The following is a 12,109-nucleotide window of genomic DNA, read 5'->3' as shown; positions in this document are numbered from 1 at the left end:
GGTGGGAGGTGGTGTGTGTGTGTGTGGGGGAGGTGGCGCGTGTGTGTGTGTGGGGGAGGTGGTGTGTGGGAGGTGGTGGGAGGTGTGGGAGATGGTGTGTGTGTGTGGGAGGTGGCGTGTGTGGGTGTGGGAGGTGGCGTGTGTGTGTGTGGGAGGTGGCGTGTGTGTGTGGGGGAGGTGGTGTGTGGGAGGTGGTGGGAGGTGGTGTGTGTGTGTGTGGGAGAAGGTGTGTGTGGGAGGTGCGTGTGTGTGTGTGTGGGAGGTGGTGTGTGTGTGTGTGGGAGGTGGCGTGTGTGTGGGAGGTGGCGTGTGTGTGGGAGGTGGCGTGTGTGTGTGTGGGAGGTGGCGTGTGTGTGTGTGGGAGGTGGCGTGTGTGTGTGTGGGAGGTGGCGTGTGTGTGTGTGTGTGTGGGAGGTGGCGTGTGTGTGTGTGTGTGGGAGGTGGCGTGTGTGAGGTTGTGTGTGTGTGTGAGGTGGTGTGTGAGGTGGCGTGTGTGTGTGTGTGTGTGAGAGAGGTGGCGTGTGTGTGTGTGTGAGAGAGGTGGCGTGTGTGTGTGTGTGTGTGAGAGAGGTGGCGTGTGTGTGTGTGTGTGTGAGAGAGGTGGCGTGTGTGTGTGGGTGAGAGGTGGCGTGTGTGTGTGGGTGAGAGGTGGCGTGTGTGGGAGGTGGCGTGTGGGAGGTGGCGTGTGTGTGTGGGAGGTGGCGTGTGTGTGGGGGAGGTGGTGTGTGTCTGTGTGTGTAGGGTACAGGATACATCACGGCCTGTAGTGTACTCTATACACACACACACACGGCTTGCCTCACATCACTGACATGCCAGGGGAGTTGAGTGAGGCCTTTCTTTGTGATGTTGATAGGCTCGTTAAACGCTGCAATCAAGGTACTGGAATAACGAGTGTTGCAGTTCAGCGAGGGGACGGAGAGAGCGACCACATGATGTCGAGCGCTAACATCAGAGGTGTTGGTCAATGACGTCCCCCCCCCTCGACACGCACATGTGGTATCCGGTCCATACTGCATAAATTATACGCTTCGCTCCATTTTCGTCAATGGGTCATAGTAGGTTATAATTCAGGTCATAGGGATGCATGCATATACAGCTCCACTGATGTAAATCACGCCCACCCCATCAACAGATGGACCCAGACTATATTTGAATGTGGCACATTCTATTAATGCTTCGGTGTGTGTGTGTATGTGAATGCATTTGAGGAACTTTAAGCTTGTGAATTGCTGTCCGTCTGTCTGTGTTTGTATGTGCTGTATGTATGACTTGTGGCTGGTGCGTGTGATAGGGTCAACCGAGATCTCTTTAGTCGAGCGGTCACTATTTTATTTTTTTATTTTTCATGGCGCACAAGACAGCTGTCTGATTCGCACCTGTGTCCAGTGGACTAATCCATTGCGGAGGTCAAGGGGATGGCACGGCCCATCACGCTAAGACGTAATACTGAAATTGTTTATGGATATGTTTACCTTACCTTAGATATACTAGTGTTGTAATGGTACAACACTAGTATATCTAATATTACTTTATAACAAATGCGCTTTCTCCCACGATGGATACGGTTGCTGTCCGCGGTTCTGAAACGATCTTCAGCGCGCCGTAGAATATGACGCCTTTCCCTGTGTTGCCATGTGCATAATAGCAAAGTTAACCAGCGTGTTGGGGTCGAGAGCAATGCAGCGACGGCAGCAGAGACAAGGAAACAGCCCTTGCCTTAGCCTAATTGTCTAAGAGAATTGAGGAGAGAGGAAATTAGGTCTATTTTCAATCGCCTAACTATTAAATGTGCCTGGCTCTATAAATCATCCACATACACTACCAGTCAAAAGTTTGGACACTGACTCATTCAAGGGTTTTTCTTTATTTTTAATATTTTCTAATATAGTGAAGACATCAAAACTGTGAAATAACACATATGGAATCATGTAGTAACCAAAAAAGTGTTAAACAAAACAATTGCTTTTTTTCCTTTGAGATTCTTCAAAGTAGCCACCCTTTGCCTTGATGATAGCATTGCACACCCTTGGCATTCTCTCAACCAGCTTCACGAGGTAGTCACCTGGAATGCATTTCAATCAAGCGTGTGTCTGTCTATATATGGAAAAATACGTTTTAAAACATTTAAACCCATCGATTGGTCGAAAGAATAGGATGACTCTGTCGACCAAGATTTTTACAATTTTTAGTCAGGGACATCCCTAGCGTGTGGAGTGTGTATGTGATCTGTGTGCATATGTGTCTGCATGTTTCCATGAATGTATTGTGTCTGTATGTTGGGAGTGTCAACCTTACACTTGTGTGCGTGTACGGCGCATGCGTGGTTGATTCATGGCCCTTACCCAGCAGCTGTGTCTCACTAATGGCCGACGAATCGATCTTCACCCAAGGAGGGGATCACACAGACACACACAACCCGGAGGGCATCATTCAGCCTCCACAAGCTGTCCTGTTGACGGCTACCTCTATAACATATTTCAAAACGTGAGCTGGCGCACACCCAGAAAAGAGTTTGTGTGGAGGTGCTGACTAACGGCCAATAAACTATCAAGGGTCAGACCCTGAGGAAGGCACGGTGATGCCGAAACGTTGGTAAATGACAATTAAATTGCTGGGAGATTACACCTGGCGTGTGTGACTTTCTTTATTTTGATCGTTTATAGGCTACCTCTATAACCTCGTCAGCTGTATGCTCACGATCACTACCGCTGTAGACCATTACCAACAGGCAATGGGCCCGAACGGCCATGTCAGACCGAGTTGAACTTTCATCACCTCCTGGTTAGTCAGAAGAGCAATGGGCTCACCCACCCCTCCACCCCCTCAATGGTTCCTCCCGAGGTGTATTCCTTTAAAACTCATGGGAGTACTTTTCTTCTTCTCTTGCTATTTGTGTGGGTGAGAGTTTGGCTTATGGTAAACTATTGTCACAAATAGATTTTGCGCTTGCTTAAAAATTCAACTTAATGGGATTGGGTCAACCAATCAGAACCTACTGTAAAATGTGTGACGTGAAACTTGAAAAAAAAAATATATAAATATATATATATATATATATATATTTTTTTATATATATTTTTTAAGAACTTTACGAGCAAACGGCATTTCTTCTTTTGTATCATGCTAAGTATTCCAACTCGCCGCCAAGAGACTGCCGTGTGCTGTCATGGCCACCTGAGCTTTTAGTTGTCTAGTCAATGAAATCGATCGATCTGTGTCCCCTTTTCAAGTATGACTTTGAAATGGAGGATGGAACAGTAGAAGCTAAATTGTCAGGGCTGGTGAGGTCAAAGTTGAAATAACTAACCAGTATGCTGGATGTGTGTCCTATAGGGATCCAGGTCCAGTGGGAGGGTGCACAGTTTTGGGAAGCGAGAGCAGTCCATCAAGAGGAACCCCAATGTCCCCGTGGTGGTGAGAGGATGGCTCTACAAACAGGTAAGCAACACATGCACACGTATGTGTACCTACGCATACAAAAGCTCGCACACCTAATACGACTAATGACACTTGAAATGCGCACACACCACACTCACACGTATGCATACCAACACGCTCGAAGCTGATAGACATGGGTGTGCAAGCTGTCAGTTGATTGGTCGACAGGAGCTCTGGTTACAAAGCTCATCGGTTGACACACGAAGGGCTGCGGAATCTACAGGATACTGTCGATTGGTTCTTAGAGACACACAGTGACTCATAGGATAGAGCCCATTGGTTGATAGGTGTCTGTAGGACAACATGATTGGATAAACTGGTAGCTGGGTGTATGGAACATATTGTATATTTTTTTTGTACACAGTCTCAAATGACACCCTATTCCATATATAGTGCACTACTTTTTACTAGATCTGGTTACATGTAGGGCACCAAATAAGAAATAGTGTGTACTATTTGGGATACACACAGCGTCTTAATGAGCTCCAGGGTTGACCTTTTGAACCCTGTTTGTCTGCCAGGTAGACGGATGTGACTTTGCCCTCGCTGGATCACCGAAAAGCCAGTACTGTCACATTTTTATAAAACTCTAAGAGAAAAGAGAAGCACAATGCAATTATCTTTAACTGACAGACACGCATTATCTGTGGAAACACACAAACACCCACACAGAAAGACATGCTCGCTCTCTCTCTCGCGCTCTCTCTCTCGCGCTCTCTCTCTCTCGCGCTCTCTCTCGCGCTCTCTCTCTCGCGCTCTCTCTCGCGCTCTCTCTCTCTCGCGCTCTCTCTCTCGCGCTCTCTCTCTCGCGCTCTCTCTCGCGCTCGCTCGCGCTCTCTCTCGCGCTCTCTCTCGCTCTCTCTCTCGCTCGCTCTCTCTCTCGCGCTCTCTCTCTCTCTCTCTCTCTCTCTCTCTCGCGCTCTCTCTCTCTCTCTCTCTCTCGCGCTCTCTCTCTCTCTCTCGCGCTCTCTCTCTCTCTCTCTCTCGCTCTCTCTCTCTCACTGTCAGGCACTCACGCACCACACACACACACTCACGCGCACACATTCACTTCTAAGGGAACGCTATTCAAACACCAAATGAGTTTCCTCCCAAACAAACTCCCTATCATGACAATGGGGACATGAACACACGCTCTTCCTACCAGGGACAATATTCAAACAGGCAGCACTTAATTACAGTGTGTGGCATGTGCGCGCGCATGTGTGTGATGATCTGTTTTGAAGTGTGTTTTTCCCTTCTATCTTTCATCATCCCCCTGGCTGCAAGTGTGTTTGAAAAGCGATGGCAGGCATCGCAGGGCCAATATAGGAGTGTAGGCCTGACTTCTCTCTCACTTTCTTTTGCAGGACGGCTCTGGAATGAGGCTTTGGAAGAGGAAGTGGTTTGTGCTGGCTGACTACTGTCTGTTCTACTATAAAGGTGAGATGGTTTTGTGTGTGTGTGCGTGCGCTCTAGGGGATGTGACGTGGTATTTTAGTGCTGTAAGTGTAGACTTGAGGACTTCATAAGCCTTTCCTCTGGCACTGATCTGCACCAAGATGTGAGCGTAGGATAGTTTTGTTCGTCTTGTCCACTGTTAATATACCCCCCCCCCCCCACACACACACACACACACAAAAATGTGCAAGTCAGCTGTAAAGTTTTCAAGAAGTTTTCAGTACAGAGCAAAACTGGGATGATGATTATGATGATGATGATGTGTTCAAATCAGATCCACATGTCCTATTGGCTGAGCTAGAAGAGAGGCCAATTGGAGCACAACGGAAGCTATTTATAGTCAAAGTTTCATAAAAAGGCCTTTCTCGAGACTCGACGGCAATCTGGGATCTTGGCTGGGCCTTGTGAGTGAATGGGATACCATTACACTTTTTTACTTTGGTTTAATCTCACCGTGTTTGTTCTTGCCACATCTTGGCGACGCCAACGAGGGCTCATCACTCTGTGCCCTGTTTAGTACTATACTGGTGGTCAAAAGTAGTGAACTATACAGGAGAAGTAGTGCACTACTCCGAGAATAGGGTGGCATTTGGGGCACGGACTCTCCTGATCCCTAGCCACTGTCCCACACGTGAACAGGTTCTCAATGTTGCCCTAACGTTAGGAGAGCGTTATGTAAGAGATTGGAGCCAGAATGTCTCGAGTTGATGAGGGAGCCAGAGGTTTAATCAGTGGTTAATCTGATGTGTATCCCGAGGTCTCGCTCTTCATTTTTCTCTCGCCTTCACTATCTCTCCCTGCGTCACTCTCTTGCTGTCTAAAACCCTTCTCGCTCAAGTATTCTCTATCACTTTTACTCCTTCCCCCGCTCTCTCACCCTCTTCCTCCATCTTTCTCTCTCTCTCCCCTCTCTCTTCATCGTCACCCTGCTCCCATTTTACTCCGTCTCGTCTCTTTCGGCCGCCATCGACTCTTTCCCTGTTTCTCGCTCTTATGAATCTGTTAATTTCTCTGCGTTAAGGTGTGTATGTGTGTGGGCACACAAAAGGACGTGGCCCCATGTGGAGAATTTCTCCTCCAAAGCTCCTTGAATGTATTTTTAACCAATTACTCTTTAATCCAGACCCCCCCCCACCCCACCCCCGCCTTCACTTATCAACCAAACATTCCAATCCACCACACACACGACCACATGTTTTCACACATACACACACACACATTCTATCACTCTATCACAATGTGCAGCGGTGGAAACACTCCCCCCATGAGAGTTGTCCCTTTTTTATTTATAGCGGAGTGAGCTAATTAAGATGTGAGCAGGCTCTAGTGTCAGAAGGGGCACACAGTGGCATGACCCTGATGCCAAACCGGGCAGAGGACGGCCATGGTATGAACCCGGCCAATGCCAACTGGATGGGCGGAGAGCGATTTAGTGGAGTGGCAGTGTAGTGCCCGTTTGGGTAAGGGGGGGGGGGGGGTTAGTATTTTGGCAGAGTACTGCCACATGGGTGTTGGGGGAGGGGAGTTTTTTTTTTCACTATCCAAAATGATTAGTGGGTCGTAAGTGACATCTCTCTCTCTCTATGTATCTCTGTCTCTCCTCTGTCTATCTCGCTCTCTCAATTCAGTAGACTTTCTTGACATGGCAAGTTAAATGACTGACATTGTCAAAGTAGACATATAACGAAAGAATGGTGGGACCAACGGCAATAAGGCATCTCAATACTAGTAGCAGCTGTGGAAATGGGTTTTCAATTAACAGCAACTACATCAATGATTTGAATGAAAATAACAATACATTCAATGCAAGTAGTAGAGCGGTCTCAACATGACGTGGCGTGAAAGCCTAACCAAAAGGAAATGGGAAATATTATTGACGCTGCACTTTTCACTGGCTAACTCCTCAGGTTTTGGCCAAAACCTTTGTAGTGAATGATCATTTTGGGAAAGATTCTCTTAGGTCTGAGTATTTGTCACAGTGGAATAGGAAATGCAGCTCGCTCTCTACCTCTCCCCTTGGAGCAGCGTGAGCACCGCCTGTCCTCTCTGGGCAGCCAGGTTTGCCTGTGACGACCGGTCTCTATAGCCAGACTGTTCTCACGGAGTCTGTACCTCGTCAGTGTTTTCCTCAGTTTTCTATCAGCCACAGTGGTCAGATAGTCTGCCACCAAGTTACTGTCGGTTTAGAGCCAAATAGCACTGAAGCTTTCTTTAGAATTTTTTTTGTGGTGTCTTTCCAATAGGTGATTATATTTTTATTTTTGCTTTGTTATGATTTGGTTGAGCCAGATTATTCTGAGTGCTGTCCTGAGACTCAATGGGGTTGGTTTGGGTTAGTGAACTGAGCCTCAGAACCAGCTGACTGAGGGAACTCTTCCCTGGTTTAATCTCTTGACATTGTAGGGTTGTGTGATGAAATGTTTTAGGGGTCACTTGTTTTTAGATGGTTGTAAAATTTGATGGCTGTTTTTTCTATTCGAATAAGAGGGGGGGTGGGGGGGGTTGGCCCAATTCTGTTCTTACATGTGAGTTTTTCTTTGCACTTGCAATACAGTCTTACAAAACTCAGCATGCAGTATTTTGATTGAATTTGTCCCATTTGCCAAATTCATTATTGGAGAGTGGACCCCATACTTCGCTACCCTCTTAGAGCAATTGGTTCTATTTTAAAGCATTGAATGCTTTTCTTCCTTTGTCTCTCAGCTGTGAAAGCTACCTGTGACAGCTACCAGTGTCGCTGATTTTTAGTCCTAGATACGTGTTGTTTTTTTTTTAGGTGTGTTCTAATAGAACTGTGTCCAAATAGAATTTCTATTTGTCATCCTGATTTCTGGACCTATTTTGGAATATCATATATATTTTAGGTTAACTGTCTGAGCCCAGGTCTGCCAGAACCTGTGCAGATGATGGAGATGCTGCTGTAACCCCTCCTTAGTGGCAGACAGCAGCACCAGGTCACCTGCGTACAGCAGACACTTGATTTCAGTCGGGTAAAGTGAGACCAGGTGCTGCAGATTCTTCTGTTTCTTCTGTTTCTTTTGCCAGTTCATTCATGCAGATGTTAAATAGTGTTGGACTTATTGAGCAGCCTTGTTTCACTCCACGTCTCTGAGAGAAGATGTCTGTTTGCTTGTTGCCAATTTGACCCGCACATTTGTTTTTAAGTGTACATTTGATTCAATAGCATCCGATGATCCTATGATCCCCCGATACCACTTTGTATTAAGTTTATTTAAAAAATACCTTTGTGCCTGAAAAATGAGTAGATTTTGCCTTTGTTTTGGTCTACTTGTTTGTCAATTAGTGTGTGGCGGGTATAAATGTGGTCGGTCGAGCAGTAATTTGTTAGAAATCCAATCTGGCTTCTGCTCAGGACGTTGTGTTAATCAAGGAAATGAAGTCGTCTGCTATTTATGATACTGCAGAGAATTTGCTGTTAACGCAAATCCCTCTAATTATTTGGATCAAATATGTCTCCGTTTTTTTATAGATTGGTGTGATCAATCCTTTGTTCCAAATATCGGGGAAAATGCCTGCAGTGAGGATAATGTTGACGAGTATAGCCAATTTGAATTTGTGGTCTGTATAATTGATCATTTCATTTAAAATTCCGTCCGCACCACAGGTCTTTTTTGGGTTGGAGAGTGTACAGTTAATTATTGTTCTGTAATTGAGGTATCCACAGGATTCTTACTTGTCATTTTTTCTTGTATATATTGTTGTTCTGGGCTCTTTGTTTTATTGCTCTAGAGGTTTGCAAAGTGATTTCTTCACATATCAGCATATTGCATAGCCAATTCCTCATGATGAGGTTTATTTAATTTATCCCAGTTTTCCCAGCAGTGGTTTGATTCTATGGATTCCTCAATTCCATCCAGGGGATTTCTAATGAGCGGGTCCTTTTTTGTCCTTGGGGTTTGTATTGCTTCAGTGTTTCCCCGTGTTGAAGACGTATATTTTTGTTGTCTGGTTCGCTGTGTTTTTGATTAGATATATATTCTCATTGACTTTCTTAGATTTTTGTAATTATTTATCAAACTATTTTTCATTCTCTATTTTTGGTTTGCTCTTATGTGTCTTTATATTAGCCAAGGAGGCTAATTTGTCAAATATAAAGTTTGTTCCAAACATCCAAATGTACACCTTCATTGCTGTAGGAGAATGTTAAGGCTACGAAGTTGTCCAGGAGCGATTTGAATTTTTAGGGTACCAATTGCTTTTATGGTAGATTTCTGTACTGTTAGCACTCCATCTATAGACCTTTTTAGTGGCATGTAATTTATTGATCCGTGATGCTTCATGGTTGTGTTCCGCTCTTCTCAGATGCACTGTGATTTTACTGTGGTTGAGCTCTCTTTTCTTTCTCTCGATGTTCTTTCTCTCTCCTGTCTTGTCTCTCCTGTCTTTCTTTTTCTTTCCCCCCTCCCCTCCCCTAACAGACAGCAGGGAGGAGTCAGTCCTGGGTAGTATTCCTCTGCCCAGCTATGTCGTCTCAGCCGTGGAGCCTGAGGACCACATCAGCCGCAAGTACGCCTTCAAGGTAAGACTCAGAGTTCGCCTCTTAACAGGACTTATGTGTAGTCTTTCTAATGTTTTTTTATATTTATTTTATTCATTTGACTAATGTAATATGCCATGGTTTTATGTCGTCTCTCTTCCACTGGTTTATATTTGTAAGCGACGCTGTGTTTCTGCCTACTGTTAAAATACAACTAGTTTTACTGCTTTTATTACTCACCAGCGGCTTGTTGACTGATTTAGATTATGGACTGAATATGATTTGGTTCTCTGCTTCATATTGACTTCTATTTGGCCAACCTCTGCCTTTAGAGGCATTGCGTCACAGTGAGGTCACTATGCTCACAGGGAGAATTCTGTCAATGAATGATGGATGATATTCTGGATAATAAGCCAATCAGATATTTAATTGCACCCATCCTCCCCTTTTTATTGGCTATTGAGGATTTCAAATTTGATTTGTCACGTGTGCCGAATACAACCGGTATTGAAATGCTTACAGTCCCTTAATAACCAACAATGCAGTTCAAGAAATAGAGTTAAAGAAAATATTGACTAAAGTCAAATCAAATAAAAAAAGTAACACAAGATAATTACATAACAATAACGATGCTACAGTATATACAGGAGATACCGGTACAGAGTCAATGTGCCGGGATACAGGTTAGTTGAGGTAATTTGTAAAGTGACAATGCATAGATTAACAGTAGCAGCAGCGTAAAAACAAAGGGAGGGTCAATGTAAATAGTCCGGGCGGACATTTTATCAATTGTTCAGCAGTCTTATGGCTTGGGGGTCGAAGCTGTTGAGGAGCCTTTTGGTCCTAGACTTGGCAGAGAGAACAGTCTATGACTTGGGTGACTGGAGTCTTTGACTATTTTGCTTTGGGGCCTTCCTCTGACACCGCCTAATGTACTTTTTAGCTTTCTAATTTGCTTGTCTACTAAATTAATATATTTAAAAAAATAATAAGAAAGGTATTTTCTCCACAATGCCTCCAACCGTAGGTTTTCTCTACAGACATGTTATAGGTATAGTACTACAGTATATAATTTAGGACTCCCCGGCTATGCCATAGAGCTACTGTTCCTTCCGAAAGTATTCACACCCCTTGTTTGTTGTTAAAAAATATATATATATATATTTATGGTTAATATACATTTAAATTTGTCAATGATCTACACAAACTATTCTGTCAAAGTGGAAGAAAAATTCTAACATTTGTATTTAAAAAAGAATCAATCCATGTTAGAATCATCTTAGGCAGTAATTACAGATGTGAGTCTTTCTGGGTAGGTTTCTAAGAGCTTTCCACACCTGCATTGTGCAGAATTTGCCGTTTATTCGTTTCTAAATTCTTGTAGCTCTGTCAAATTGGTTGTTGATCATTGCCAGACTACCATTTTCAGGTCTTGCCATAGATTTTCAAGTAGATTTTTGTCGAAATTGTAACTCGGTCACTCTTCTTGAAAAACAAATTCGGTGTAGATTTAACTTTGTGTTTATGGTTATTGTCCTGCTGAAAGGTGAATTCATCTCCCAGTGTCTGGTGGAAAGCAGACTGAACCAGGTTTTCCTCTAGGATTTTGCCTGTGCTTAGTTCCATTCAGTTTCCTTTTTATCCTGAAAAACTCCCCAGTCCTTAAAGATTACAAGCATACCCATAACATGATGCAGCCACCACTATACTTAAAAATATGGAGAGTGGTACTCAGTAATGTAATGTTTGGGCCAAATCCAATACGAAACACTTTGTCTTCAGGACAAAAAGTGAATTGCTTTGCCACATTTTTTGCAGTATTACTTTAGTGCCTTGTTGCAAACAGGATACATGTTTTGGAATATTTTTATTCTGTACAGGCTTCTTTTTACTCTTGTCAATTATGGTTAGTATTGTGGAGTAACTACAATGTTGTTTATCAATCCTCAGTTGTATCCTATCACAGCCATTACATTCTTAAACTGTTTTAAAGTCACTGTTGGCCTCATGGTGAAGTCCCTAAGCGGTTTCCCTCCTCTCCAGCAACTGAGTTAGGGTGGACGCCTGTATCTTTGTAGTGACTGGGATACACCATCTAAAGTGTAATTAATACATTCACCATGAAAAAAAGGGATATTCAATGTCTGCTTTTTTTTACCCATCTACCAATAAGGTGCCTCTCTTTGTGAGGCATTGGAAAATCTCCCTGGTCTTTGTGGTTGAATCTGTGTTTGAAATTCACTTCTCGACTGAGAGACCTTACAGGTAATTGTATGTGTGGGGTACAGAGATGAGGTAGTCATTCAAAAATCATGTTAAACACTATTATTGCAACTTATTATGTGACTTGTTAAGCACATTTTTACTCCTGAACTTATTTAGGCTTGCCATAACAAAGCGGTTGAATACTTATTGACTCAAGACATTTCAGATTTTCATTTTTTAAATTAATTTGTAAACATTTCTAAAAACATAATTCCACTTTGACATTATGGGGTACTGTGTGGAGGCCAGTGACAAAACATCTCAATTTAATTCAATTTTAAATTCAGGCTGTAACACAACAAAAGTAAAAGGTTTATGAATTATTTCTGAAGGCTCTGTATACAAGTGACCGAGACTGTGGTGCTGTATATCTGTGGTTGGTTCTAGATTACCCACATCTTTCTCTAATGTCCTCTGCTAGTGGTTTCATTCCCACAGGAAGCCAAGTGTGGTTCCGTTATGTTT

The 12,109-nt window shown here is 43.7% G+C and overlaps 1 protein-coding gene across 13 annotated transcripts in view; it reads left to right on the top strand.

The window, feature by feature from the left end:
* The window catches only part of LOC135509634 (pleckstrin homology domain-containing family A member 7-like), a 202,004-nt gene that overhangs the window by 147,574 nt on the left and 42,321 nt on the right, over positions 1-12,109 (top strand). For all 13 annotated transcript variants that reach the window (XM_064930441.1, XM_064930452.1, XM_064930443.1 and 10 more), the window contains 3 exons: positions 3,337-3,441; positions 4,791-4,863; positions 9,321-9,421. In XM_064930441.1, the coding sequence (XP_064786513.1) occupies positions 3,337-3,441; positions 4,791-4,863; positions 9,321-9,421 (279 nt within the window). The remainder of the gene's footprint in view (positions 1-3,336; positions 3,442-4,790; positions 4,864-9,320; positions 9,422-12,109) is intronic.

This window comes from Oncorhynchus masou, chromosome 22 (assembly GCF_036934945.1).
Source record: "Oncorhynchus masou masou isolate Uvic2021 chromosome 22, UVic_Omas_1.1, whole genome shotgun sequence".
NCBI lineage: Eukaryota > Metazoa > Chordata > Actinopteri > Salmoniformes > Salmonidae > Oncorhynchus > Oncorhynchus masou.
The sequence above is the reverse complement of the archived record's forward strand: the minus strand, read 5'-3'. Positions and strand labels throughout refer to the sequence as shown.